The sequence below is a fragment of the Hemiscyllium ocellatum genome, chromosome 12 (genome assembly GCF_020745735.1).
Source record: "Hemiscyllium ocellatum isolate sHemOce1 chromosome 12, sHemOce1.pat.X.cur, whole genome shotgun sequence".
Classification (NCBI taxonomy): domain Eukaryota; kingdom Metazoa; phylum Chordata; class Chondrichthyes; order Orectolobiformes; family Hemiscylliidae; genus Hemiscyllium; species Hemiscyllium ocellatum.
In genome coordinates this window covers 20,387,304-20,411,553 of record NC_083412.1, presented here as the reverse complement: position 1 = coordinate 20,411,553, position 24,250 = coordinate 20,387,304, and the positions used below count along the sequence as shown (strand labels likewise).

Genomic DNA, 24,250 nt, shown 5'->3' with positions numbered 1-24,250 from the left:
CAGAGTTATCACTTAATTTCATAGTTCAAAAGATGGCAGTACATTATGTTGCATTTTTCACTGTACATTTTTCATCCAGAAAGCACTGTAGTGCATGTCAACAATTCCGCCATGCTGATCTATGAAACTGCCCTCAAAAGGACAATTCCCTACAATGAATCATTGCAATAGAAACTGGAGAAACATCTGCATTACATTACAGCAATTAATAGCAGTGCTTAAGTGTGAGATCCTTTTACACTAACCTTTCAGAATGTTCCTGACTCTTAACTGACCTACCATTTTGTTCACAAAGTCTGGAGTGTATAAGTCAGCCCATATGTTTTATTTAAAAATGTCTTAACCTGCCCTGCCACCTACAATGGTTTGTGCACATGTATAGCTATTATGTATGCAGATGTATCTCCCTTGGTCTCCTTGTTTCTGCACACTTTATAATTGCTCCCTTTGTTATATTGTCTTTCCTTGTTTTTCCTCCCAAAATGAATCATAATTGCCTCGATCACAGAAGTGTCTACACTTCAAAAGTACTTCATTGGCTGTAAAACTCTTTGGAACATCCTGAGGTCAACAGAAATGAAAGGCTTTCTTTCAAGTTCAGTCTTGTGGCAGTTTGCTGATGTATCGTGGGAGTACTAACAATTTGTGAAAGTGGTGTGTGGACCATGTAAACAAAATGCTAAGGGCCTGAGGCTCTGGTGACTTTTTTTTTATGCTGCATCCCACTTATGACGAGGCAGAACTTGTTGGTTTTTTTTAACAATCTCTTGATATATTTTATTGAACCAAAAATTGGACTCTGCATCTGCTCTCACACAGTTATCACACAGGAGCTTCAATGTCATCAACATTTACTTCAGATGATTTAAAGCCTGTAAGTATTTAAAAACAAGAATAAATCTGAGGTTCAATTATGTTCCAAATGTTTGCTGACCGAGCTGTTCTTTTGTTTAGGATACATCTGGCCATTTCCTGCTAAACTGTGTCCCATTTGGATTTATTTTGATGTGCTATTTTCAACTGCATCCATCATGCACTTGTGCGCAATATCTTTGGATCGCTACATTGCGATACGGAACCCTATCCATCATAGTCGCTGCAACTCCAGAACAAAAGCATTCATGAAAATAATTGCTGTTTGGACCATATCTGTTGGTGAGTGCACAATATGTCAATGCCTGAAGTAAGATTACAATTCTGTCTTTGTTTGTCCCGTCCTCAACCTCTCTTTCCTTCAAGATTAAAATATGTGATGTCGATTAATTGCAGCCTCTAAGTTTTCTTAAAAGTGTGACAATGGAAAATAAGCAGTTTGATGATAATGTGAGACTAACAATGGCTTTGGGAATGCTAATCGGTGTGAAAATGGCCCGTTTATACAGACAGCTATAAACAGAGGACTATTTTAGGAAGGAAAGTTACATGATAATCATAGCTAAACCAGTAATAATATTCATGGGACCCACAGGGAGTTAAACAGAAAGGAAAAACACATCACAGTCTGTCTAAAGAATGGTTTGACATGACGGAGTAACACACCTTCTTTTCCACCTTCACTGTGATGGTATCCAGACTGATGATTGAAAGTCTCTCGTCTCTTCCAGTTTTACAGAAAATAAACTTCAATGAATACAAGTATTTTGACATTAATGCAGAACCTTTCCAACTGTCACAAAGTGTTTTCGTGTAGGAAACACAACAGCTAATTTACACACAGCAACCTCCCACATAATGGATTCAGACATATTGGTTGGGGCTGAACGCTCAGAGAAATGCCACAGGGAACTCCCCTATACTTCAGTGAAAAATCATGCAGAAGGTTTCAAGTCTTCTTCAGACAAATGCATGAGTTCAACACCTTATCCAAGAACCAACGCCTCTGATAGTCCATCTTCACTGCAGTGAATTGTCACGCTAGATATCTGTCCTCAAACCTCAAGAGTGAGACTTAAGTTGACAGCTTTCTGATTCAAATTGTTCCTAACTGAGCTACAGCTCATACATCAACCACTATCTGAGTAGTATCTGAGCTGAAACACAGTGTGAAAACCCATTGGGTCTAACAGTCAATCCCTTCAGGCAGTACTTCCACCCTCCCTTCAGTGGCCAGAGCCATCAGGTTTCACACAGGTTCAGGACCTGTCCTGCAGATGAACTGCTATTCTCATCAGATATACTCAGCCTGATCTAGCCACCTTGATGCTAATAATGAAAAGACAGTATTCAGCATCTAAGTCAAAAAATATTTAACTGCCAAAAGTATGGCATTGTACTTGTGGGAATGCATTCTGAAGAATGTTGAGTAATTGTGAGCAATCTGGAACAGAGTTTTATGTGTGTGTGTTTTTTGTTATGAATTCAGGTGCAGATGTCACCATGCAGAACTGTTTGGCAATTTGATTTTCCATTACCAAACAGGAAAAGTATGGAATGCAATGCAAATACACTGGCTTCTAATCCTGGATCCCTGTTTCAGGTCCTGTTGATCAAGAACTCTGCATCTTAAACACTAACCTGCCAAACATTATAGCCCCATTTCATTGACGCTGTAGACAACAACTTGCAGTTATGAGGTGCCTTTATTGTAACAACATGTCCCAAGGTGCTTCACGGGAACACGGTCAGACAATACGTGAGACTGCCAAAAAAAGTGATATTATGATGGGTAACCAGCCAAGACGTAGGTCTTTAAGAGTGTCTTAAAGGAGATACAGGGGCGGGGAGAAGTTTAGGAGTTGCATTTCAGAGCCCAGTCTCTCCATAACAGAAAGTAAAGTCATCAATGATGAGGTAAAAGAGTTGAGAGATCCTGAAGAGTTGGAAGTATGCCGAGTTCCTGAGGAAGGTCAAGCTGGAAGGCTATATCTAGAATGGTGAGGTTATGGAAGGATTTGAACATGAAACTGACCATTTTGAAAGTGAGGTGTTGACAGATTGATTTAGTGAACACAATGGGTAATGTGTGAATGGGAATTCATTCAGGTGAGGATACTGTTCTGATCCCAGCTGATAGTGAGACTGAACAATTCATATTCAAGAATGAAAACTGGCTTGATAGATCACTTTTTAAAATGTTTCTTTAGTGAACATGGTGGTAAGTCACTAAAAGAGGGGTAGTTGTGATGGGCGACTTTAACTTTCCAAATATTGACTTGGAAATACTATAGTTCGAATGCTTCAGATGGGTCAATTTTTGTCCAATGTGTGCAGGAAGGTTTCCTGACACAATATGTAGACAGGTCAACAAGGGGCGAGGCCATACTGGATTTGGTACTGGGTAATTAACCCAGTCAGGTATTAGATTTGGAGGTAGGTGAGCACTTTGGTAATAGTGACCACAATTCGGTGATGTTTACTTTAGCGATGTAAAGGGATAGGCATATAATGTAGGGCAAGTGTTATAACTGAGGGAAAGGAAATTATGATGCGATTTGGCAAGATTTAAGATACACAGGATGTGAAAGAAAACAGCAGGGGATGAGCACAATTGAAATATGGAGTTTATTCAAGGAACAGCTACTGCGTGTCCTTGATACATATGTACCTGTTAGGCAGGGAGGAAGTGGTCGGGTGTGGGAGCCATGGTTTACTGAGGAAATTGAATCTCTTGTCAAGAGGAAAAAGAAGGCTTATGTTAGGATGAGACATGAAGGCTCAGTTAGGGTGTTTAAGAGTTACAAGCTAGCAGGAAAGATCTAAAGAGAGTACTGAGAAGAGCCAGGAAGGGACATGAGAAGTCATTGGCAGGTAGGATCAAGGAAAACCCTGAAGTTTTCTATAGGTTTATCAGGATTAAAAGAATGACTAGATTAAGATTAGGTCCAATTAAGGACAGTAATGGGAAATTGAGTCTGGTGAGATAGGAGAAGCGCTAAATGAGCATTTTTCATTGGTAAGACATTGTCGAGGAGAATACTGAGATATAGACCAGACTACTAGACTAGATGGGGTTGAGGTTCACAAGGAGGAGGTGTTAGCAATTTTGAAGAGCGTGAAATAGATAAGTCCCCAGGGGCTTGGGATTCTCTGGGAAGCCAGGGAGGAGATTCCAGAGCCTTTGGCTCCAATCTTTATCTCGCTATTGTCTACAGGAATGACTGGAGGACAGCAAATGTTGTCCCCTTGTTCAAGAAGGAGAGTAGAGACACCCCTGGTAATTATAGACCAGTGCTCCTTAGTTTGGTTGTGGATAAAGTGTTAGAAAAAGTTATAAGAGATTTATAATCATCTAGAAAGGAATAAGTTGATTAGGGATAGTCAACACAATTTTGTGAAGGTAAGTCATGCCTTACAACCTTATTGAGTTGTTTGAGAAGGCAACCAAACAGGTGGATGAGGGTAAAGCTGTTGATGTGACGTATATGGATTTCAGTAATGTGTTAGATAAGGTTCCCCACGGTAGGCTATTGCACAAAATTCAGAGGCATGGGATTGAGGGTGGTTTAGCGGTTTGGATCAGAAAATGGTGAGCTGAAAGACAGTGGGTGGTGGCTGATGAAAAATGTTCATCTTGGAGTTCAGTTACTAGTGGTGTACCACAACGATCTGTTTTGGGTCCCCTGTTGTTTGTAATTTTTATAAATGACCTCGATGAGGATGTAGAAGGATGGGTTAGTAAACTTGCTATGACACTAAGGTTGGTGGAGCTGTGGACAGTGCCAAAGGATGTTGCAGGTTACAGAGATAAGGTGCAGATCTGGGCTGAAAGGTGGCAAATGGAGTTTAATGCAGAAAAATGTGAAATGATTCACTTTGGAAGGAGCAACAGGAATAAAGAGTACTGGGCTAATGGTAAGATTCTTGGTAGTGTAGATAAGCAGAGAGATCTCAGTGTCCGTGTACATAGATCCCTGAACGTTGCAACCCAGGTTGATAGTGTTGTTTTACCAACCAGAGCTTTATTTGGTAGAGAGATTGAGTTTTGGAGCCACGAGGTCATGCTGCAGCTGTACAAAACTCTGGTGCATCCACACTTGGAGTATTGTGGACAGTTCTGGTCACCACATTATAGGAAAGATGTGGAAGCTTTGGAAAGGGTTCAGAGGCAATTTACCAGGATGTTGCCTGGTATGGAGGGAAGGTCCTATGAGGACAGGCTGAGGGACTTGATGCTATTTTCATTAGAGAGAAGAAGGTTAAGAGGTGACTTAATTGAGACATATAAAATAATCAGAGGGTCACATAGGTTACACTTTTCCTCAGGTAGTAATGGATAGCATGAGAGGACATAGCTTTAAATTGAGGGGTGTTAGATATAGGACAGATGTCAGGGGTACTCAGAGAGTAGTAGAGGCATTGAACGCCTTGCCTGCAACAGTAGTAGACTCGCCAACTTTAAGGGCATTTAAATGGTCATTGGGTAAACATATGGATGAAAATAGAATAATGTAGGATAGATGGGCTTCAGATTGGTTCCACAGGTTGGTGCCACATCGAGAGCCACAGGGCTTGTACTGCACTATAGATATTAACACAAAGCTGTACATTCTCTTTAAAGTCAGAACAGAAGTTTATCAGAAAGGAAGAAATAAAAGAAAAGGTTTTCTAAATGTGGAATAGAGATAGAATAATCTTAATAACACATAGCAAAATAAAATCTCATCCTATTTCTTTTAAAAATTGGTCAATCCATGATTCTTCTGAACTGAAAATAAAGTTAATGGCTTTAAATATTTATCCTACCTGTTAGAAACCAAGCAAGGTAAATATCTTATCATCAATACCACACAATGATTTACAGTCACCTGATTTCTGACAAATGCTCACTATTCCAAAAGGACTGTCTGACCTTGATTTTTCTTCAAAACCTTTCACGTAAATAACCGATGCCCACTTGCATCTAATTTGAAAGCCAAAAGCCAAAATCCAAAAGTTATATTATTACCTATAATTATACATCTTTCATCCCAATACACAGAGTAATTGAGATTTGGATGAAGTCATATTTATGCCATGGTGTGAAGGTGCTGGTGTTGGACTGGGGTGGACAAGGTCAGAAGTCACACAACACCAGGTTATAGTCCAACAGGTTGTTTGAAATCACAAGCTTTGGGAGAGCTACTTCTTGTGGTTACAAATAAACCTGTTGGACTGTAATCTGGTTTTGTGTGACTTCTGGCTGTGGAAGGTGGGAGGTGGGAGATGTTGGGCTCCAAAAGTGTTAAAACTGAGGACTACATTTAATACCACTTTTTATTTCAATTCATCCATGGAGTACGGGCGTGGCTGACTGAGCCGGCATTGATTGGCCATGCCTGGGTGAGGTAATGTAGTGAGCTGCCTTCTTGAACCGCTGCAGTTCATGTGCTGTGTGTAGACCCAAAATGTCATGGGATAGGTCCCCAGGGAATGGAATTTGTAGTGGAAACTGAGGGCAATGACTTCCGCCTTCCCAAGGAAGGAAAAGTTGCCTCATCCTGGACTGAATATTAAACATGCAACGTGATAAGATGAAAAGTGCAGTAAAGCTGAACGTTGTGGTCAATGTGCATCTGCATTTGAAAAATATAAAATAGGAGACATTTCTGATGACAAAGCATGATAGAAATTTCGAACTCTCTACCACAAATGACAATTATCGCAAAGCCAATTGTTGATTATAAATATGAGATAAATTGAAAGGGGCAAGAGGCAAAGTCAGGTGTGTGGGGTTAACAAGGTCAGAGACCCTGGACCCTAAAGTGGCTAACAGCCCCACTACACAGCACCCCTGAGCCTAGCGTTATCAGCATCACCAAGGTAGATTATTCGGTTGTCATCACGTTGCTGCTTGCAGGAGCTTGTTATGTTGCCAATTGGTTTCTGCCTTTCATATCTCCCTAGTCCCCTGGTTGTGCAAGGCATTACAAAGAGACTTTTTCTTTGGACCCTAAATCCTTTTCTTTCTTTACTTGTCAAAAATTCCAGCAGATGCCATGGCCAAACTATGTTTATAGGATACATTATGGTGTCGCTGTATGGAAGCATGAGAAATAAAGGAGCAAATGCGATCAGGCAATGCAAAATGAAAAGAGCCAGATGCAGGGAAGTTAGAATGTGGAAACATGTTAATGCGCTGACCTTTAAAGCTGGTATTGCATTATCTAGAGATAAACAGGAAATGAAGGAGTGTTTTACAGTGTAAGATTATAAATAGGTTTTCCATAAATTAATGACAGATGATATTTGGATGATGCTGTCAGATTAGACATGATACTAATTGAATTAGTTTAGGTGTCAGCAAGTTGAGAAGGGGGAAATGTTGAGAGGAGATTTGATATTGAGCAGGTTATACTCCCAGCAGACTTAGTAAGTAGCTATACTGCATAGAGGCAGCACTGAGCACATCAAATACACCAGAATGTCGTTCTTTTAGAGAAACTCGAGATAATTCTGCTACTGGAGATCTGTTACTATTAGAGAGGCTTAATCACTCGCTTGTTTTTACAAGAAATTGTAGCATTTTGTACATGATTACGTATTAGAATTGAACAATGCAAGCATCATTTCCTCAAAACATTGACAGCATAAGTCTAGCTTTAAGTACATTCTCCCAGCCCAGACACTCTAAAATATTCCAATCCAGGCATTCTGCAATATCCCAATTTAGATGCCCTGCAATATTCTAATCCCGACTCTTCACAATAGTACAACCCGGACTTTCTGCAATATTCCAGTCCAGACACCATGCAATGATCACTTAGTTGTGCAGAACTTAAGCACCACTGAAAAGAGAGAAAAGCTGTTGAAATCTTTCATCATCCCCCCATCAGAACAAACACAGGAATGCCAAAATTCACACAAATCACAATTTTTACTACAGAAGAAAAGTTGGTAAGTCAACTCTGGCTGTATCATCACCTTGCAGAAATAATGAATAACTATAGGCAGCTTGGATAAATCCAAAATAGGTACAACACTTGAAAATATTCTTTTTGTTTACAGACAACATATGAATACATGTCACTCCTAGCAATCATAAAGGAGCCAATTTGCAAACTTGTTCAGCAAATGCTGCCCAATCATAAAATCACAATTTACCATTCTCGTTCTGCTTTGTTTTTTGGGTATTGGGCTGGTTGAATATGGTCTGTAGTCTTCATATTACAAACCACTGAAGGATCATGCTGTTTAATTTGATCAGTCAATCATCACAAAGTATAGTCTAAATACTTGGCATTACACTGGCTCTGAAATTTATATATGATTTTGCTCAATTGTGTGGGAGGTACAACCTCTTCTTTAACGATTTCAAAATTCATTCACGGTCATGGGCATCGCTGGCCCATATCCTTTTGCCCAGATAGCACTGTGAGTCAACTACATTGCTATGGGACTGGAGTCATGTGTGGGCTAGACCAGGTAAGGATGGCAGTTTCCTGCCCTAAGGACATTAGTGAATCAGATAGGCTTTTCCCCAACAATCGACAACAGTTTCATGATCATAATTTGACTCTTAACCTCATTTTTTTGTTGAGTTCAAATTCCACTACCTACCATAGTAAGATTTGAACCCAGGTCCCTAGAACATTGCCTGGGTCTGCCCGATTAATAGTCTAGCAATAGTGCCACTGGGCCATCGTCTCCCAAGTGGCATTGTGACAGTGAAAACTGCTACTCGTTTAGCCACTGCGTAATTATGAGGGTGAAATTGCTTGCTTAACCTGCTCTTCAAATTTTTGAGCTAGTTTACTTTTTCAGGAAAAAGCACCTGAAGGTAGACCAGGCACTTTTCGGGTCCAAGCAAGTCAGTCTGAAGCAAAATGTCTACTTGTTAGAAAGGAGTCGGTTTGCTAACTGTAATGCCTGAATGAATGGTGGTAGCAGACTCAACGATAACTTTGAAAAGGGGCAATTGACATATTTCTGGGCTATTGGGAAACAACAAGGAACTGGAAATAATGGCATCATTTACTTCAGCAAATCAGAAGAGACGTGATGTGATGAATGGCCTCTTTCTGTGCTGTGTGGTTACATTGGATTGGGGAGCATTGCTAATGAAATTCTGCAAATGAAATCCTTTGACTGTTAGATGTACAAAGACCACACTAAGGCATCCATTAGGGGTTGAGGGAAGTTAACCCCTAACAGATGCCTTAGTGTTGTCTTTGTGGATATAAAACTCATAGTTATTAATTAACCTTGTATAATCACTGTACTAATGGCTTTGTTAGTTTATATTTATAAGTAAGCATTAATATAGGTGCTCCTCTGACTGGTCAACAGTTCAATCAAACAGTTGTTTAATAAAATTTAATTAATTATACAATGTCTGTCTTGAATTCAGGACCTCCCACAACACTTTACAGCCAATGTCGTATTCTTTGATGTGCAGTCATTGCTAATAACATAGGTAACCATTTGCAATGAATTGATCGACAACAGAATTACACCTACAGCAACTACATAAAAAAAACCCAGAGAATATGTTTGAGTGATGGGAAATATTGTCCAGGACATTCTGGAAATTTCCTTGCACTCCTTCAAACAGGGCTAAAGAGCTTTTTACATCCACCGGAGAGGGCAGGCAGAGATTTGATTTAACATGTTTTTCGAAAGTCAGCACCACTGACATTGTAGCATTCCCTCACGACTGCACTGGAATGTCAACTAAGATAAGCCTCTGGGGTAACGCTTTGAAGCCGTAGCCCCTGACTCAAGCAGGAATGCTAGCAACTGAGCCACTCAGTCTGGTTTATAGTCCAAATGCTGCCGTCCAGCTCTCTATCGCTGCACAGCCATTGAGTCTCAATGCTCTCATCATGCGGAAGCTACAAGGGAGATATAAGAATCAGAGATCGCCCATTGTAGTGTTGAGTCCAAACTCCTGGATCCAGTCAAGGCCATGATTTGACCTCCCTGGAAACTCTGAAAGGTCAGTCAAGTCAGAAGGGCAATCAGAAAGCTGGCATTAGTGTTGCCATAAGATGCAAGGGAGAATGGCAGCACAGCCACCTGGCAGTTACTACACAAACCTTGTCCCGTGATAAGTTCAGCCTGGGTGGGGCAAGGTCTGCGAAAGGGATCTTACACAAGGCAAACTAGCCATGGACAGCCCTTGAATTATAAATGGGCCTTTACCCAGTGAGCCATTCAACATTGTCCGCACAGACATGTGGATGCACAATGACCTCAGCCTCCTGGTACTACCTTCATCTTTTACTTATTCACAGGATGAGGGTGTCTGGCTGGGGCAGCATGTATTGTCCATCCTTAGTTGCCCAGAGGGCAGTTGCAAGTCAACCACATTGCAAGACCAGGTAAGGACAGCAGATTTCCTTCCCTTAAGGGGATTAATGAACCAAATCAAAGTTTTTCCCAACAATTGACCGTGGATTCATGGTCACCATTAGACTCTTAATTCCAATTTTGCATTGAATTCAATTTCCACCATCTGCCATGGCAGGGTCCGAACCTGGGTCCCCAGAACGTTTCCAGGGGTCTCTGGATTAACAGTCTAGCGATAATACCACACGGCCATGGCCTCCCATGTCTGCAGCTAGGGTTCTGAAGTCACTGTTCATCCCATGCCACCTGGCTGTCTCTGGGCAAGTGATGGAAACACACCAGACATGCAAGAATGTGAGAATGTAACCTTGACAGATAGCGGACCACCTTACTCTGCAGAACGTGGAGTACAATCACCTCAGCACATCTGCAAATCTTTGACAGTATTGCTGAACAATTCCTTGAGAAGATCAGAGTGGCTGACTAGTAGACATGGGAATATAGAGAGGCAGATTTCAGCTCATTTCACACATAGCAATGCCTCATTATCAAAAGTAAATGTTCAACACCCTTTATATGAAAAAAGTACCTTGAATTGAGCAACAAAAGAAAGAGTAACCAACAGCTTGAAGATGAAAAGCTACTTAGAACTTCTGAAAGAAAAACAGAAGTTGCTGGAAAAGCTCAGGAGGTCTGGCAGTACCTGTGAAGAGTAATCTTCATGGTGGCTCAGTGGTTAATACTCTTGCCTCATGGCACCAGGGTCCCAAGTTCGATTCCAGCCTTGGGTGACTGTCTGTGTGGAGTTTGCACATTCTCCCAGTGTCTGCGTGGGCGTGCTCCAGTTTCCTCCCACACTCCAAAGATGTGCAGGTCAGATGAATTGGCCATGGTGAATTGCCCAGAGTATTAGGTGTATTAGTCAGAGGGAAATGGGTCTGGGTAGGCTGCGCTTCGGAAGGTCGGTGTGGACTTGTTGGGCTGAAGGGCCTGTTTCCACACTGTAGGGAATCTTAAAACAAAAAATCAGAATTAATGTTTTGGGTGCAGTGAATCTTCCTCAGAACTTCTGGATTCAGTTTTTTTTAATTACTTTAAGAGCAAACTTCAGGAAAGAAAGCTGACTGAATGTAATGAAACCTGTCAACTTGTTCCAAGTCACACAGCAAACCAGGCCCAGAACATTTCACATATTGAGGCAGTTTCTTTAAGAGATCGAGAGCTGTGCTCAATTATTTTCCTCTTTCTTGCTCGGTTCTTTCTTGTGGCATATCACATTTTCACACAGAGATCTCCAGCCAAAGCCACATCTCCTAGTGGCCAAGCTTACCTTCTGTCTTCACCCTTGAGAAGTGGGAAATGTTTGAGGGCATCGAGAAATGAGCAGTCCCTTGTAAAAGAACAGCGATTAGCATAACATTTGGTCATCTGGTAAGAGATTATTTGTTTGAATAAAAGGAAACAGATGAATAGTAAGGTCAATGCATGTAATGGTACATGATACCTTGGCAATGTGTCTAATAACAGCAAACCTAATGATGCATTCTTTAAAAATCTCCTCCGTGACTGTTTCTGAGGAACACTGTAGCTGCCCATCACTCCAGTTTCAGTCCAGTACTAAATATTTGCTGCAGGGTTGGATGATGCCAGTTTTAAACATGAGATGGTAAACCAAACAGGTTGTCCCAGGCTAACATAACGAGAATGTTGTATAAAGAGCATGGCTGTCATTTGAATTGACCTACAGCACTATTGCTCTCTGTGAGTAAATTGGCCGTTGTGTTTCCTACATTAAATCTGGGAACATGCTTCTAAGAGCTACCTCACTCACCACAAAACATGTTGAGGAGGTGAAAGTGATTATATTAATGAGAGTTCTCCCGTAGAGTCAGCACTGCACTCTTTTCCCAGTTTACTCCCCTCTTCCCTGCCCTGTGGCAAAGTCCACAGATGTTGGATATCTTCCTGTACTTCATCAGTGAGTAGGGACATTGAAGATGAGCAGGCCAGTCAACCACAACAGTGTGTTGTGAATGAAGCCAATCATCCAAATATGACCAAGATATAGCACTGGCTATTGTAACCAGGTGGAAGTCCTGGCTGATTCTCTTCTTTACTAGCCTGGGCTTTCAAGGTAAGAGATCGTACCCTTGTCATTTCCCTCACTGAGCTTAATTACTTCGCAAATCAGAACTGAACCTGGGAGCACCCTGCTCTGTAAAACCCAGATATTGAGCCACAAGGATAGGTAATTATATTTTATTGTCAGATCATCTTCAAGGCATTTTAGTGAGTTCCAGAATGTGGAATTAGATAGTTCAGGTAGCACAGGAGAGATAGTGTTGTATTTATAATGTCACATAATGCAGAGGACCATGCTGGGGACACAGGTAGAAAGCCCACTGCAGCAGCTGGTGTGATATAAATTCAATGAATAGGTCACCTCAGTAATGTGACTGTGAATGAAGTATTCCTGCCAGCACAGTGGCATAGGAGATTGGTGATGTGCACCTAGAGTCTAAAGCTGGCAACATCTCCACCCATCTGTGCATTGGCAGTGCCAGGAACACCAAAGGAAATCTCACCCCTCAAGGCCCTGTCGCCTGTCCTCAGAGTCCTCCCAGTCAGAACTCCACGGGTATCTCCACTAGCTCAATCTCCCACTCCCCTCCACTTTCCCATTCAATGCTCCTCAAGACCCCTCCATTTTCCTATTTAGTGCCCTACTCTACCTCTCTGATCACTGCACTCCAGGTCTCCTTTTGTCTCTCACTCCTGGTGATGATGAACAGCGAGATAGCATGGGAACAGGGGAGTATGTCATTTCCTTGAGGTTAATAGTAAATGGTCACTGAAACTTTATGGACTGGAGTCAAGCTATAATCCAATTTGGCATAGATATACTTGCAACTAGGAGAAAATGAGGAGTGCAGATGCTGGAGATCAGAGTCAGAAAATGTGGTGCTGTAAAAGCACAGCCAGTCAGGCAGCATCCGAGGAGCAGAAGAGTTGATGTTTCGGGCATAAACCTTTCAGCAGGCATGTGGGGCCGGGGGGTGGGAGATAAATAGGAGGGGGTTGGGGCTGGGGTGTAAGTTAGCTAGGAAGGCAATAGGTAGATGCAGGTGGGGGGTGATGGTTATATCAGAGGGTGAGTGGATAGGTGGGAAGGAAGGTGGACAAGTGGGACAGTTCAAGAGGGTGGTGCTGAATTGGAGGGTTACATCTTGGATGAGGTGGGGGGAGCAGAGATGAGGAAACTGGTAAAATTGACATTGATCCCATGTGGTTGGAGGGTCCCAAGGTGGAAGACAAGGCATTCTTCCTCCAGGCGTCAGGTGGCTCGGATTTGATGGTGAAGGAGGCCTAGGACGTGAATGTCCTTGGCAGAGTGGAAGGGTGAGTTGAAGAGGTCAGCCACAGGCCAGTGGGGTTGTTTGGTGCCTGTGTCACAGAGATGTTCCCTGAAACGTTCCGCGAGTTGGCATCCTGTCTCCCCAATGTAGAGGAGACCACATCGAGAGCAATGGTCACAGTAGATGAGGTGTTTGGATGTGTAGATATACTTGCACTAATTTGCATTAAGACAACCCCATCATCATACAATTTGAAAAGAGTTACAGCCATTTCTTAGTAAAAAGCTAGGTCCCTGCAAAGGTGATTTGGAAGAGAAGGTGCATTCTTTGCTGGCTTGGGCAAATGCCAAAACAGTTTGTCATTTTAGTATTGGTTGTATTGCAAAATACAGATCCATGATGTGGTGCACTAGATTTTAGGGACAGTCATTATCAACAATAGCAGTAAAAGTCACTCTGTGTCCAGGAAATTTGTTTAAACGCAGTTGGATTGCTTATGAACTGGTCATTGTGAAATCGTTTGCCACTTAAAATGCTGTTTTTCACCCACCATTAAGTTCACTGAAAGCCCAGTCTGTTGAAGATCACTGGGAAACCCAAGGGTACTTGCAGCAAATGTGGAAAGTCTCGTTTATGAGGTAATGGACACTACCACTACACAGAGGTGTTGCTGACAGACCTCTGATCATGTGGACAGAATTGCTTGTGTTTGATCATGAACGATTGCAGTGTTGGAGCAAGATTGTGGTTATATCTTTACTTGTTCGAAGAGAATGATTCGTTGGCTGAGCCAGCCTTTGTAGTCCAATGTCCAATTGGCTGTGAGAATGTGGTAGTGAACTGCCTTCTTGAGAACATGTTCATAGAGAATGTGGAAGGTGGTGGATGCGATGCCAATCAGGCAGGCTGCTTTGTCCTGCATGGTGTTGGACTTAATGTTTACTAAAGGAGCTGCCCAGATCCAGGGCCTTGTAGATGATGGAAAGGGCTGGGGTGTCAGGAGGTGAATTTATACAAGACATAACAATTGAAACAGAATGGAATAATCTCAATGTTGGCCATTGACATTTCTGTTAGTTTGGATGCCATATCATTAATGATATGACTGCTTCCATTGCTAAATTTGACCCTATTGCACCTAATTTACCCCTAAATTAGGTAAATGACACATACCAATATCTATTCAACTCTATTTACACTTTACACAAGTCCAGGATTTAAAAGCAAGATCTCTGAGTGACTGATGCTGCCCAGCATTTGAAATACACAACAGATAAATCAACAATCTTCAAAAGCTGAAAATCAGAAATAAGGAAATAGAAAAAATAAATCTCATTCCAGCCTCGGTAACTGCCTGCGTGGAGTTTGTACATTCTCCCTGTGTCTGCATGGGTTCCCTTTGGGTGCTCCAGTTCCCTCCCACAGTCCAAAGGTGTGCAGGCCAGGTGAATTGGCCATGGTAAATTGTCCATAGTGTTAGGTGCATTCGTCAGGGGGAAGCAGGTCTGGGTAGGTTACTCTTCAGAGGGTCGGTGTGGGCTTGTTGGGCCAAAAGGCCTGTTTCCACACTGTAGGGAAATCTGATCTAATCTAATCAGACCTCAAAATCTAGTTGTCATGACACAACCCCCTCTGAATCAGAGGGTAGCTGGTTCACATCCCACTGCTGAGACTTGAGGACACAGTCTGTGCTGACATTAGGGGTAACACTGAGTGAGTGGACCTGTTCAAGATGATAGATATACCTATCAAGATGAGGCTCTAGGTATTCTCACTACTGAACATAAAAGACTCCTTGGCACTGTTGAAAAAAGAGCAGGAAGTATCCTTCAACATTCTGGTCAATGTTTATCCCTACATCGAACACCAATCTGGTTACTATCGTGTTATTTCTTGGGGAACTTGCCGTACACAATTTGGCTGCCATGTTTGACTGAAGTAGTGATTTGTTTTCAAAGACAATACTGAATCCACTGCAAAGTGCTTTGGGGACATTAGCAGGTCGTGAAAGGAGCCATCTTCATTCTTTTACGTGTAAAACTCACCTGTCTTTTCCCTTATAAAATGCTGTTTGCACCTTAACCATTTCCAGTGCTTTCTGAAAAGCGCACACTGATCGAGAGTTTTTCAGGCAGTGAATACTATTTTTCATAAGCTGGCAATTTATTCCCAATTCTGAGCCCTGGGCGGGGGGGTGCCATCATTTGTTACAGTTCCAATGGAGGTTGGGGCATGTAATTTAGTAGAATGGGCCTGAGTGGATCCCACGCTGCACTCTTCACTACAGTCCCAGAATCCTCTGTTCACCACAGGTGGCCAACAGTGTTGTGAAAACACGTCAGGCTCCAAACTGCTGTCTCTTTTCAAAGGATTTAAATTGGCTTGTCAGGGAACAAGAACCTGAGAGGGAATTCAGTGAAGTAAAAACAAAGCTGGTTATGGGAAGTAGAAAAGTTTTTCATGGAAGTGGAATGCAGCAGAAACAAGTCACAGAGTTGTACAGCACAGAAACAGACTCTATGGTTTAACTCATTCTTGCCAACCAGATATCTTAAATTAATAGAATTTCATAGAATCACCACAGTGTGGAAGCAGGCCATTCGGCCCATCGGGTCCATACCAACCCTCTGAAGAGCATCCCGCCCAGACCCACACCCTTACCCTATCCCTGTAACCCTACATTTCCTATGGCCAATCCACCTAGCCTGCACAACTCTGGGCAATTTAACTTGGCCAATCCACCTAACCTGCACATCTTTGGACTGTGGGAGGAAACCGGAGCGCCCAGAAGAAACCCACGCAGTCACGGGGAGAATGTGCAAACTCCACACAGACCGCCATCCAAGGGTGGAATCGAACCTATGTCCCTGGCATTGAGAGACAACGGTGCTAACCTCTAAGACACCATGCTGCCCAGCCACTGACCCACCATGCTGCCCCCATTTAGTGCCACTGGCCAGCATTTGGCCCATACTTGTCTAAACCCTTCTTATTCATATAGGCGAAAGTGAGGACTGCAGATGCTGGAGATTAGAGTTGAGAGACTCCCTTACTACCCGACTCCTGGAGGAAGAATGACACATTTTTCTCCTCGGGACCCTCCAACCCCAAGGCATCAATGTGGATTTCACCAGTTTCCTCATTTCCCTTCCCTCCACCTTATCCCAGATCCAATGTTCCAACTCAGCACCGCCCTCATGACCTGACTTACCTGTCCATCTTCTTTCCCACCTATCTGCTCCACCCTCCTCTCTGACCTATCACCATTAACCCTACTGCCTATCATACTCTCAGCTATCTTCCCCCCCAGCCCCACCCCCTCCCATTTACCACACCATCCACCTGGCTCACAGCCTCATTCCTGATGAAGGGCTTTTGCCCGAAACGTCGACTCTCCTGTTCCTCGGATGCTGCCTGACCTGCTGTACTTTTCCAGTGGTACACTCCCCTCCTAATTAAATACCCATCCAGATGCCTTTTAATTATACCAACCTCTACCACTTCCTCTGTCAGCTCATTCCATACACGCACCATACTTGCCATGAAAATGTTGTCCCTTAGGTTTCTTTTAAATCTTTTCCCTCTCACCTTAAACAAATGTCCTCTAGTTTTGGACTCCCCTAGGAAAAAGATCTTATCCTACCCATGTCCCTCACTGTTTTATAAACCTCCATAATGTCACTCCTCAGTCTCCAACGCTCCAGGGAAAATAGTCCCAGCGTATTCAGCCTCTCCCTAAGTTCAAACCCTCCAATCCCAGCAACATTCTTGTAAATCATTTCTGAACCCTTTCAAATTTCAAAACATCCTTCCGATAGCAAGGAGACCAGAATTGAATGCAGTATTCTAAGGTGGCCTCACCAATGTTCTGTACAACCACAACATGATCTCCCAACTCCTATCTCAATGCACTGACCAATAAAGGCAAGCATGCTAAATGCCTTCTTCACTATTCTGTCTAACTGTGACTCCATTTTCGAGGAACTATGAATATGTATCCCAAGATCTAAATAATCCAGGGTTGAATTACAGAATGGTGTTAAAAAGGCAGAATTAAAAATACTCTATCCAAATGCATGTAGCATTCATAACAAGATACATGCTGAAAATGTGTTGCTGAAAAAGCGCAGCAGGTCAGGCAGCATCCAAGGAGCAGGAGAATCAACGTTTCGGGCATGAGCCCTTCTTCAGGAATGAGGAGAGTGTGCCAAGCAGGCTAAGATAAAAGGTAGGGAGGAGGGACTTGGGGGAAGGACGTTGGAAATGTGATAGGTGGAAGGAGGTTGAGGTGAGGGTGATAGGCAGGAGTGGGGGTGGGGGCGGAGAGGTTAGGAAGAAGATTGCAGGTTAGGAAGGTGGTGCTGAGTTCAAGGGTTGGGACTGAGACGAGGTGGGGGGAGGGGAAATGAGGAAACTGGAGAAATCTGAGTTCATCCCTTGTGGTTGGAGGGTTCTTAGGCGGAAGATGAGGCGCTCTTCCTCCAGGCGTCGTGTTGCCATGGTCTGGCGATGGAGGAGTCTAAGGACCTGCATGTCCTTGGTGGAGTGGGAGGGGGAGTTAAAGTGTTGAGCCACGGGGTGGTTGGGTTGGTTGGTCCGGGCGTCCCAGAGGTGTTCTCTGAAACGTTCCGCAAGTAGGCGGCCTGTCTCCCCAATATAGAGGAGGCCACATCGGGTGCAGCGGATGCAGTAAATGATGTGTGTGGAGGTATAGGTGAATGTGTGGCAGATATGGAAGGATCCCTTGGGGCCTTGGAGGGAAGTGAGGGGGGAGGTGTGGGCGCAAGTTTTGCATTTATTGCGGTTGCAGGGGAAGGTGCCAGGAGTGTAGTTTGGGTTGGTGGGGGGTGTGGACCTGACAAGGGAGTCACGGAGGGAGTGGTCTTTTCGGATTAGCATGTTTTTCAGCTCTGATCTCCAGCATCTGCAGTCCTCACTTTCTCCCATAACAAGATACATGCAAATAAGAGTATGATTTAATTGCCAGTGTGAAAATGTAGGCCACCCAAAACAGGGAACTGAATATTAAAGGATATTTGACATTTAGAAAAGATATACAAAGTGGAAAAGAGGTGGGATAGTACAGATAATAAGGGATGGGATCAATGTATTACTTAGAGAGGATCTCTGATTGAAAAAACAGGATGTGAAATCTGTTTGGGATCAGCAAGGGGCAACAAACACGAGTAGGAGTCGTTTACAGGTCAAAAACTGTCGTGGCAAAGCAGGGCACCGTATAAATAGGAAATTAAAAATGGATGTTGCAAGAGGAATGTAGCAATCACAGCTGACTTCAGTCTACACACAGGCTGGGTAAATCTAATGGGCATCATTGCTGTGGAGGAAGAATTCCTGAAATGTGTTTGAAATAAAGTTAAAAATCACACAACACCAGGTTATACTCCAACAGGTTTCATTGGATGCACTAGCTTTCGGAGCGACGCTCCTTCATCAGGTGATTGTCGAGGACATAACTCTAAGGCACAGATTTAGACAAAAATTTACAGTGTGATGTAACTGAAATTACAAATTGAAAAATACCTCGATTGTCTGTTGAGTCTTTCATCTGTTCGAATACCATGATAGTTTCACTTCTTTCATGTGTAAGTCACAAACTCTTCTTTTAAAAGTTGCAATTTCAGGTTAACTGTAACAATTGGTGATAGCTAGACAATATGTTGAAGGTGCTGGCCCCCTGTGTTCTCTGTCTATGCCATGATGTTTAGATTGATTCTAATCTAAAATGTGAGATAATGGAGTTTTACATGAATTCATGCAGTGTTTGAGCAAAGTACAATGTAACTCTGCAAGTACAAATTCACCCCACAAAATATATGTATGCATGTGGGTCTTTGGGTCTGTCTGTGTGTGTGTTTGTCTGGGTTGGGGGTTGTGAGTGTGTGAGAGAGTGTATATGTGTGTGTAGTGAGTGTAGAGTGCCTTAAATCTGTGAGGGGGTGCATGTGTGAGTGTGTGTGTCTGGGGTGGAGGGGTTGTGAGTGTCTGTGAGAGAGAGTATATATGTGTGTGCATGAATGTAGAGTGGTCTAAGTCTTTGAGAGGATGCCTGTGTGGGTGTGGGAGTGTATGTATCTGTAAGGGCGTGTGTGAGTGTCTGTGTGCGTGTTTGTGTATATGTGTATCCGTGTGTATGTGTGTGTAGGAGTGCCTGTGTGTGTGTGCGTGTGTGTGTGTGTGCTTGTGTGTGTGTGTGCCTGTGTGTGTGTGTGTGTGTGTGTGTGTGTGTGTGTGTGTGTGTATAATGCAATGGTGGTCACCTGTAGTGTGACATGAATCCAAGGTCCCTATGGGTATGGAACTTAGCTATCAGCCTCTGCCACTTTTCTCTGCTGCCTGTCCCGAAGTCCACCTTGGAGGATGGTCACCCGAAGGTCCGAGGCTGAATGTCCTGGACCACTGAAGTGTTCCCCAACTGGGAGGGAACCCTCCTGTCTGTTGATTGTTGTGCGGTGCCCATTCATCCGTTGTCATAGCCTTTGCTCGGTTTAATGGGCACCACTCGGGTGGTGGTTGCTGTGGTTTGGGTATATTCATCGAGCTGGGAAGCTGATTTGCAGATATTTCATCTCCTGTCTGGGTGACATCTTCAGTGCTTTGAAGCCTCCTGTGAAGTGCTGCTGTAAATTCTTCTGGAATTTATTTGGTTCAGTTCCTGCTGCTTCTGGTTGCTGGTTCCAGTTGTTCATTGTAGTGGCTGATACATTGGGCCGAGGTCTGTGTGTTTGTTGATGGACTCCGTAGATGAGTGCCTGTCCAATGATTAGATTGGATTAGATTAGATTACTTAAAGTGTGGAAACAGGCCCTTCGGCCCAACAAGTCCACACCGACCCGCCGAAGCACAACCCACCACACCCCTACATATACCCCCTACATATACCCCTTACCTAACACTACGGGCAATTTAGCATGGCCAATTCACCTGACCCGCACATCTTTGGACTGTGGGAGGAAACCGGAGCACCCGGAGGAAACTCACGCAGACACAGGAAGAATGTGTAAACTCCACGCAGACAGCCACTCAAGGCTGGAATCGAACCCATGTTCCTGGCGCTTGTTCTGTTGTTGTGTTGTCCAAATCAAATTTGTGGTCCTTGTCATCTATGTGTATGAATACTAGGAACAACTGGTCGTGGCAGCTGGGTCTTTTGCCCTGGTGAGTGGTTGTCTGAGCATGCCTGTCGGGCTGTCATGAATCCGAGTAGGCGGAGATGTCTGGCTGTTAGTTCCAAGGCGTTTTTTTCTGTAAGGTAGCATGGCTAGTGTGTTGGGTTGTGGCATGTCCTCATCACGTTATTTGTCTGCTAGGCATCTCTAGGTGAAGTTGCGGGGTTATCCGTTCTTGGTGAAGACTCTGTAGAGGTCTTCTTCTTCTTCTCTATACCCATCATGTGCAAGACTAATGTAATTTGCAAGATTCCATACAAAGACTGCACAAGACACTATATCGGACAAACAGGCAGACAACTAGCAATCCGCATTCATGAACACCAACCAACTACTGGATGCCACGACTAGCTGTCCCTAGTAGCCACACACACAAATGACAAGGACCACAAATTCACCTGGGACAACATAACAATCATAGGACAAGCTAAACATTGTCAGCCAGAGAATTTCGAGAAGCATGGCGCTCATCCACAGACTCCATCAACAAACACACAGACCTAGATCCAATGTACCGGCCACTATAATGAACAACAGGAAGCAGCAGGAATGGAACCAAATAAACTTCAGAAGCCACAGTACCGCAGCATTGCACAGGAGGCTCCAAAGCACTGAAGATGTCACCTAGACAGGGGACGAAACGTCTGCAAATCGACTTCCCAAGTCAGCGAGCATAGACACAACTAGGATGAGAAGCCTTCAGGTCTTCACCAGCCCAGGAGTTCTCTCTCTGTTCTCCACAGTAAAAGCCACTTTCGGCGTGAAAGCAAAGCAGTTTAATTTTGCTGTAAGCTGTGACTTTTAATTAATCAGTCAGAGACCTTTTATAAGGGTGAAGCAACCACCGAGTGCCTCCTACAAACCAATGAGAGCCTCAACAGAAGGACAACCTGGAAGCAACATTCTGATCAGAGCGAGAATTATCACAATCATCTCAGCAACTCTGTGCACAGGAACTACTAAACTGCCTTCAGTTTATAACGTGTGTGTGTGTGTGTGTGTGTGTGTGTGTGTGTGTGTGTGTGTGTACGCGCATGTGTGATAGTTCATAATTACTTACTTGTAGCTAGAGCCGAATAACTTGTAATAAGTTGCATTTTTTGTTAAGTACAGAAACCTATAGCCCTCAGTATCCTGGAGGAGATGGTGCAGTGAATATTCAGTGCAAATGCCTCAGAGTTACTGACACCTGGCAATACCAAGGCCACATGCTACGATGGTCATCTTTTCCACTTACTCCTCAGCCTCCTTCCAAAAGATGCCAGTTGATGGAAATTGTGTGAAACAGAATTCCTGCTTTCATCCCAACCACAAAGCCCCACCCCTTTCCTCAACCTTTTCCTCTGTGTCTTCCAACAGTCAGACTACTCAGCCTGTGCACGGCCGTGAGGAAGAGGCGACACCTTGACTTGTTCTTACACTGACAGCCTCCAGCCTGATACTGGCACTGTGCCAATCTCCGCAGTTTGCGTAGAGATGGGATCAGTGGGTGGTGCTCTGCCAGGCACAAATGGCTCCTTTAAGTGGGCCTTGACCCACCCGTATACATCTCTCACGAGAACGTAGACAGGTTCATGGTATACAAGAAGCCCATTCAGCCCATCTAGTCCACAACAGACAAGAAGCACAATCCAGGTTAATCCTGCTTTCCAGCTCTGTAAGCCTGCAGGTTACACCGTCTCAAGACCAGATACAGATAACTTAAAAGCAACGAGTTCCTGCCCTTACTTCTGTGCAGTAAGTTCCAAACTCACACCACCATTTGGTGAAAAACCTGTCCCCCCTCTAATCATTCTAACAACTACCTTAAACCTACATCTTGTGGTTATTGATGTCTCTGTGAAGGTCAATGGGTTATTCCTGTCCAATCCATCATTTTCCAAACCTCAACAGCATCTGTCCTCAGCTTCCTGAATTCCAAAGTAAATAATCACAGGCTTTCCAACATTTCCTTGTAGTTAGAATTCCCCAATCCTGGCGAAACTCCTCTGGAATGGTGCTGAACAGACTGCTCAGGAAGCTTACCAGGTACCCCGGAAATCAATGTCCAGCCTCCTGGGGTATGCACGCAAACTGGCATCCCCAAGTATTATCCACTCCATCTTTTAAGTGTGAATGTAGCTTCATAATGGCACTGTATGATTAATATGGTCTAAAAGATATCTTTTACAGACTGAGAGTGAGGCTGGAGATGGAAATTATTGGGGTCTTCATTCTCATCCTTGACAATGAGCTTACTGTTATAATAGTGAAGCTGATAGAAAGAGCTGCAATAATCCTGTCAACTGGAAGATGTCTGCACTGTCACAGACTGATAAATGTTAAGGATAATAAATGTGAAAGGTTTGGCCGGAACAATCTCCTGCAAACTGCTGTCAGCAACTCTTGTTAAATGGCCTCTCTTTGACCTTTCATTTTTCTCTGTTGCCATATCTCCAATCTACCGTTTCTACTCCATCACTAACACTCCACAACATGCTGTCTTCTTTCATATCACCCTTCAGTTCAGTTTTGAACCTGCTCAAAGCATTGATTGAGATTCCCCAGAATGCAGTGGGTAAGTTAATCCAGTGTATATGACAACCGCATTCTTTTGGTCACGGAACTCATGTTTTTGCCTCCATTCAGTGTATAAATCAGTAAAGCCTCACCCTCAACCTTACAGGCACAACAAGCTACTCTCACATTAGCCAGCCGTAATATTTCCCTCGATAAGGTGGATGCTTTACCTGCCTTGTAATCAGATGCAAGGAACCAAGCTGGCAATGTGGGCCGGATTGCAAAGTTGCATGGGGGCTAAGTCATGTCCACACAAAGCACACCCCACATGGTGAATCGCAAAGATGGCAACGACACCCCACCCACATTGACAGCTCACTCTTATACTCAGCCTTCACATTGTCCCTCCTGTCTCACTCTTGGAGGGATTGTTCAAAGCTTCAAAGACTGACTTTTAGTGCTGACATCTACAGTAATCACCATCTCATATGACCGCAATCACTTTACTCCACCCCTGCTGGATGCTTTCTTATACTTCACTGGCTGGGCCAGCTTTGTGGTACCACACTCTCTGCTGGTAAACAATGCACAAGTACAGTCACGATGTTTAGTCTTGATCATTCCGGTCAGATAACACACCCTTCTGTGCTGAAAGAGGGGATGATGGCCTCTTCTGGAGTACCGTGTGCAGTTTTGGTTGCCCTGTTAAAGGAAGGATATTACTAATCAGGAGAGGGTTCAGAAAAGGTTTACCAGAATGTCGCCAGGAATGGAGGGTTTGAGTTATAAGGAGAGGCAGGACGGGCTGGGACTTTTTTCATTGGAGCATAGGGGTGACCTTATGGAGGTTTATAAAATCATGAGGGGTACAGATAGCAGGTGCCTTTTCCCTAGGGTGGGGGATTTCAAGACGAAGGGATTTTTTTTAACGTGAGAGGTGAGAGATTTGAAAAGGACAGGGGGTGATTTTGTTTTACATTGACAGTGGTTCGTGTGTGGAAC

The 24,250-nt window shown here is 43.6% G+C and overlaps 1 protein-coding gene across 2 annotated transcripts in view; it reads left to right on the top strand.

Moving 5' to 3' along the window:
- The first annotated feature begins 983 nt into the window (after positions 1 to 983).
- Positions 984 to 24,250, top strand: part of LOC132820681 (5-hydroxytryptamine receptor 2A-like) — a 47,372-nt gene continuing 24,105 nt past the window's right edge. For both annotated transcript variants that reach the window (XM_060832920.1, XM_060832919.1), the window contains exon 1: positions 984 to 1,155. In XM_060832920.1, the coding sequence (XP_060688903.1) occupies positions 1,032 to 1,155 (124 nt within the window). In that variant the 5' untranslated portion in view covers positions 984 to 1,031. The remainder of the gene's footprint in view (positions 1,156 to 24,250) is intronic.